Source organism: Plasmodium gallinaceum (assembly GCF_900005855.1).
Source record: "Plasmodium gallinaceum strain 8A genome assembly, contig: PGAL8A_v1_76, whole genome shotgun sequence".
In the NCBI taxonomy this organism is placed as follows: domain Eukaryota; phylum Apicomplexa; class Aconoidasida; order Haemosporida; family Plasmodiidae; genus Plasmodium; species Plasmodium gallinaceum.
In genome coordinates, this window is record NW_021628238.1 from 4,074 (window position 1) to 10,778 (window position 6,705).

General features: G+C 22.9%; 1 protein-coding gene across 1 annotated transcript; it reads left to right on the forward strand.

Moving 5' to 3' along the window:
- Positions 1-1,229: 1,229 nt before the first annotated feature.
- On the forward strand, positions 1,230-5,884 carry PGAL8A_00194600 (surface-associated interspersed protein (SURFIN); the record flags this gene model as incomplete). The annotated part of the gene is made up of 2 exons (XM_028670631.1): positions 1,230-2,933; positions 3,041-5,884. 2 exons carry the CDS (start codon positions 1,230-1,232, stop codon positions 5,882-5,884), a joined length of 4,548 nt encoding a protein of 1,515 aa, XP_028527365.1.
- Between the last annotated feature and the right edge of the window lie 821 nt (positions 5,885-6,705).

The following is a 6,705-nucleotide window of genomic DNA, read 5'->3' on the forward strand; positions in this document are numbered from 1 at the left end:
TATTAACTTTAATTTTAGCTTTTCTTTTTTTTTTATATATATATATTTCTTCAAAAATATAACTAAATTATAATGCACTAATTTGTAACAAAAATTTAAATATTAAAGTAAAAAAAAATTGGAATAACTTTAATCTTCGTTTAAAGTTTAATAATTTAACAACAAATAATATAGATTTTTATAATTGTAAGTCATTTTTCTATTAAACTTAAAATATTTTTTTTATAAAATATATATGAATAATTAATATATTATATTATAACTACCACTTATAGAATTTACATCTACATGTATATATATGTTGGTTTTTTTTTTACGTATTTTATATTTTATAAAAATATTATTTAGATCCTTTATAATAAGAATTATAAGTTATTAAGTACATTATATTATTTGTATATAAACTATATTTTACTTCTTTAATTATATAAATTTACTATTCAAAAAAAAAATTCTGTAAAAATATTATATAATAATTAAATTCTTTATTCAAAATACAAAAATTAAATAATCATATCATTATTTCAAACTTACATTCATAATCATATGATTATATAAAAAATTTAAGAAAACACAGAAAAAAAGTTAAAATAATTTCTTTTTTTTATACTAATTTTTTTTTTAATTATAATTTCATAACATAAAATGATGTTTTACCATATCAATTATTTTATTTTTTTTTTTTCTAAATTTTAATTTTATATATTAAACTTTTGTTTTATTAATTATATTTTTTCTTGTTATTTGAAAACTAATAACATTATTGATACATGAAATTAAAAATTTAATATTCTACACAAAAAGCAAAGAAAAAATTCACTGTACTCTATAGTAATATCATATACTATATAAAATGCCAATTTAAAATATAAACAAATTTATAATATAGTTATCACATAAGTACAAGTATTTTCATTTCTATGTAGAAATTATAACAATTTCCCAATGTAATTCAAGTGTATAATGATTCTCAAAAATAACAAAAATATCTATATTCAATTTTTTGGTCAAATTAAATTATTTTTTTTCCTTAATTGGATTAACGAATATTTTTTTAACGTTTCATAAATTTAAAGTATAAGATACATACATATACATTACTTTTTGGTTTTCTTGAAATTTATACATTTATCTATAATTCACATAAAAATTTCTTTTCTTTAATTAATCAATTTTTGAATACTACTGCAAAATATTTTGAGAAAGCCTTTTATGATGATATTATAATCATGAAAAAAAAATCAATCTTAAAGAAAGCAAGATATTTATCACAAACAGAAGAAACTTCCTGTATATTAGATGAACAAAATGGTGAAACAATAGAAAATGAAGATAACTCCTCTAGTGAAAAAGGTAAACTCAATACAGAAATTAAAACATTTGTGGAAGATACTAATAATGAACTTTATTTTTATCTTGATGACGAAGAAATTAATAATGCTACAGAAAAATGTCAAAAGTCATCCACATATATAAATTGGAGAGGAATGGACTTTGTTAATTTAGTATTAAATGAAGAAACAGATCATAATATCTCAAATCTTGTTAATTGTTGGAACAAAAAACAAAGTTCCTTCGAGACACAAATACGTATGAAAACAAGTTCAACATGTACTTTGAAAAATTTTGATTATTGTGCTGTTTTGAAAAAAAATGATAATTGCACTAGTCCTTATAAAAATAGTGATTTACCAGATTTAATACCATTAACATATAGCCAACTCAATGATGAACAATATGAATCGAATAAAACTAAAATTATTTATGATAGACTTACTAAGTTTACTAATATTACTAGTGATATATCTAATTACTATTATAAAGTATATGAAGCTAATAAAAGTCAACTTAATTGTGGAAAGTGGAGTATGTATATACATAAAAGAGGAAAACAATTTGTAAATATGGTGTACTATGAGTTTTATTCCGAAGAATCTTTTAGAAATGATTCTACTAAAAATTGGAATACTTATAGTACTAGATTGCAAAATAGTATATTAAGTGATACAGGAAATCATTGTAATATGACATCATTAATTTATCAAATTAAAGAGCGACAAAATTCAACTGATCCATATAGTTTATCTTGGATTCCTTTAGAAGACCATGATGAATCTGATGAAACTTTAGATCCTACAAATTCACTACAAAATGTTACACAACCTACAGTGGAAACTTCAGATACGCCACATGTTAGTATTGGTGTAGATTCATTAGATGATGATGCAAAAGCTGATATTGGCATTTATAGTGATTCTATAAAAGAACCCATAAATGCTATAGCATCGCCGGGTGATAAAGATAAAGAATCAATGGCTGAAAAAGCTGCAAAAGCTACAGCTACTGCTTCTCTAAAAGATCCACCACAACCTATTTCTTTAACTTCAAATAATACGAATGGATATGATTCTAAAACTGATCCTTCAATTTTACCTTCTCTTGAAACTACACCATCTGTTACACCCATGTTTTCTGCAGATAGCAATTCAACTTCCTCAGGAATTTCTGCATCCCCAATCACGGAATCTGGTAATTTTACAGCTAATGTTGGTGCTTCTCCATTGAATGATACATATTCTGCAAATAACCATGCATCTCCTAGTAATAGAACTGAATCTACTACAACAAATAATTGTACACAATTATTTGAAGAATGCTATCCCCCAACACAAAGTTCACAAAATACACTTACTTCTATTGCTCAACCTAGTAATTTACCTTTAATCAAAGTTCAGAATGATACATTAGCAAATTGTTCGGGCATTTGTCCTAAAAATATGAATGTTTCAAATAGTACTACCCCACAAACTCCATTAGATGAGAATACTGAAGCTACCCCTACTGTTAAACCCATAGGAAATGTACTAATAACAGGCGTTTCAGTAGGTATATTCATTTTAGGAATTGTTCTCCTTTTAATTATTATATATAGAGTAATATAATATTATTAATTAAAAACTCAAAAACATATATATATAAAATACTAATAACTATATTAGTAAAATTTTCATAATTTTCTTATTTTTAATTCTAATTATAGTGCACTCCTATTGGATCTTGGATTCGTAATCGAAAATCAAAGAAAAAAAAAATAAGAAAAAAGATAAAAAAAATTTCAAAGAAACCAATGCCATTATCTACAAATAATATAGAGGATGGACCAATGAATAGTGGAAATCACTCTTTGTTACAGCATGAAAAACAAATACCATCATGTGAGGTTAGTTATGAAAGTGAAGGAAATTTGAAACATGAGGAGAAGGAAAAATCCAAAGAATGTAAAGGAATATACAATAAAAAAGGAAATAAAAGCATTTGCAATGTTACAGAAGAAGGGTCAAATAAGCATGAAAAAGAACTTATAAGTGAAGAAAAATTATATAAAGATAATCCTAAAAGTGAAATTAAAAAAGAGGAATTGAATGAAAATGAACCTAGTAGTGAAATTGAAGATGAATTAAATAAAAATATATTAGAAAAAGATCCTGTTAATATTGTATGGTATATTAGGAATGGCACATTAAATGAGGAAAAAGAAAATGAAATAATTTCGCAAAAGGAAAAACCTACATGTGAAATGGAAATGAAAAATTTAGGAAATAAAACGACAATTAAGAATAATGTATGTAATTGGAATTCATGGGTAGATATACATATGACTGCATTACTAGAATATAAAAAAGAGGAATGGAAATTGAATAAAAGCGAATTTTTTGATATTTGTTTAGAAGAGATCGAAAAAGATGGAGACAATTCTAATTTAAAAGAAATGAGAAATAATTTTGTAATGGAAATAAAAGAAGAAAATAGTACCTATGCTATAGATAAATATAGTAGTATATTAGATAAATATAAAAATGAAGAGTGGTTTATTAATTTGAAGAAAGAATGGGAACAAGAACAAAAAAAACACTTAGAATATTTAGAAGAACATGAAATTAAAAAAATGAGAGAAATTGGAGTAAATAATTTTATGCTAGATAAAAAAAAAAAAATATGGAAGAAATGGATAGAATGGCAAATAGAGCATTCATACGAATACAAAAATCAGAAATGGTTTTTAAAATTGTTAGAAGAATATGAAAAAGAAGAAATGCATGAAAATACAGACGATGAAAAAATAAATAAAGAAACAAATAATGGAAGAGATAAAAGTGAAATGAAGAAAGATTTGGAAAGGAGAATTTTGTTAGATATTCATATGAGGGTATTAGAGGAATGTATGAAAGAAGAGTGGGAAAAAGGACAAGAAGAATTTTTTAAAGCAAATATGGAAGAGATAAAAAAATATAAAAATTTGGACGAAGAAACAAACATATTAAATAAAATAGAAAGAGAAAGAAGTTGGAATGTTATATCAGAGATAGAAAAAGAGGAAATAGAAAAATGGAAAAATGAAAAATGGTTTATTGAGTTAATGTTAGAATGGAAAAATAAAGAAGAAAAATATATGATGGAGATGAAAGAAGAAATTTTAGCAAAAAAGAATCAAGGAAGAGTAGTTGATGTTATCTTAGAAAGACAAAGCAATATATGGAAAAAACACTGCGAAAATATTTGTAAAAAGTGGATAAATGAAGAAAACAATGAAGAATGGTTTACAAAGTTAGTTAATGAATATGAAAATAAAGAGAAAGAACATAAAAGTAAAACTTATAAAAAAAGTATAGAAAAAGATAAAGAAAATGAAAAAACCATAGAAAGAGATGAATCAATAATAGAGATTAATAAAATGGAGGAACAAAAAATGAGAAAATATGAAAGTAATAATTTAGAGAAATCATATGAAATGAATAATTCTAAAATAAACAAAAAAAAATTAAAATGGGAGACTTTAATAGGAATATATATGGTAATATTGGAAGAATGTAGAAAAGAGGAGTGGTTATTGAATAGAGGAAAATTTTTAGAAACCTGTTTAGAAGAATTTATAGAAGAAGATAAAGAAAAATATCCAAAAATAAAAGAAAATGATTTAGCAATGATGAAAGAAGGGGAAGAAGACATTAGTACATTGATGATTGAGAAACAAAAACTTTTATGGAAAAAATGGGTAGAAAGAAACAAAAGAATGTCAGAGAAATGGAAAAATGAAGAATGGTTTATTAATTTGAAAAAAGAATGGGGAAAAGAACAAGAAAAATATCAGGAATTAACAAAAGAACCAGAAATATCAGAAATAGAAGCAGGAAAAAATCCTATGCTAGAAAAACAAAAAAGAATATGGAAACAGTGGCTAAAAAAACAAAGAATGTGGTTTATACAACATAGCGAGGACGAATGGTTTAATGATTTATTAGAAGAATATGAAAAAGAAGAAGAATGTATGAAAGGAATAACTAAAGAAGATACGAAAAAAGCGAAGGAAATTCATGAAAATATAGAGGAATTGAAACAAGAAGGAGATAATGAAATAGAGAAAAATAGAAAAAAAAGGGAGAAATTGATACAAAAAGTTTTGATAGAAATACATATGACGTTATTAGAAGAATGTATGAAAGAAGAATTGCAAAAAGAAAAAGAATATTTTTTTAAAAAAATGGTGGAAGAATTGAGAATGCAAGAAAATTTAGATGAGGATGTTAACTTATTGGAAATGAAAGAAAAAAGAAGTAGGAATGTTATATTAGATAATGAAAAAGAGGAAATAAAAGAATTGAAAAAAAAAAAATGGTTCATAGAGTTAATGTTGGAAATGAATAACAAGGAAAAAAAATACATAAAAGACGTATATGAAGATATGATAGCAAAAAAGAATGAGGATAGAATTAGAAATCCCATGTTAGAAAGGCAAAAAATTATATGGAAAAAACACTGGGAAGATATTCATAATAAATGGATAGAAAAAAATAATAAAGAGTGTTTTACAACATCAATTTATTAATAAAAGGATGAAGATAATAAATGAATAAGCAAAATTTATTGAGAATATAAGTGAGAATAATAATTGTGAAGAAACTGGAAAAATACGTAAAACATTAGAAAAAAATTTACAAGGGATAAATAGAATTATTGAACATTTTGAATTGTTGTTAAGGAATAAACTTAAACATTATTATATGTTTAGTTATTTGATTCATTAATTTACTTATTCAATAATTTTATTAGAATATTGATTTATTTATTTCTTGTATAATAAATTTGCTAATGTGGTACAAATAAATTAAATAAATAGAGTTTAGAGATAACTATAATTATTTTATTTAGAAAAAAATTAAATCATTACATAAATCAATTATATTTTATTAACTAATATCAAATTTTAACTTTATTATTTATTGTTTAAGCTAATTTATACAATATAAATGTAATAGCTAACGTTATGTTATATAATCTTTCGTGCAAAAAAGAATAATACCCATTACATCACCAAAAAAAAAAAAAAAAAAAAAAAATTAAATTATTACCATTTATTTTTTATTAATATTTCCTAGGTTATGTGTAGTAAAATCCAAAAAAAAATAAAATTTTTTTCTTTATAATTTTAAATACACACAAAAGAAAATAAATAAATGAAATATATTTATTATTTTTTTTTTTTTTTATTTGTTTGTTTTTTAATTTTATGTTAAATTTTATTATTATATATTAATATTCTATTTATATACTTTCATAGTGCTTTAAATAGTCAATAGAGAGTATGCATAATAATTTTTACTTATTCTTTTTATTATAAAATTAGCTTATATAGATATTTATATACTT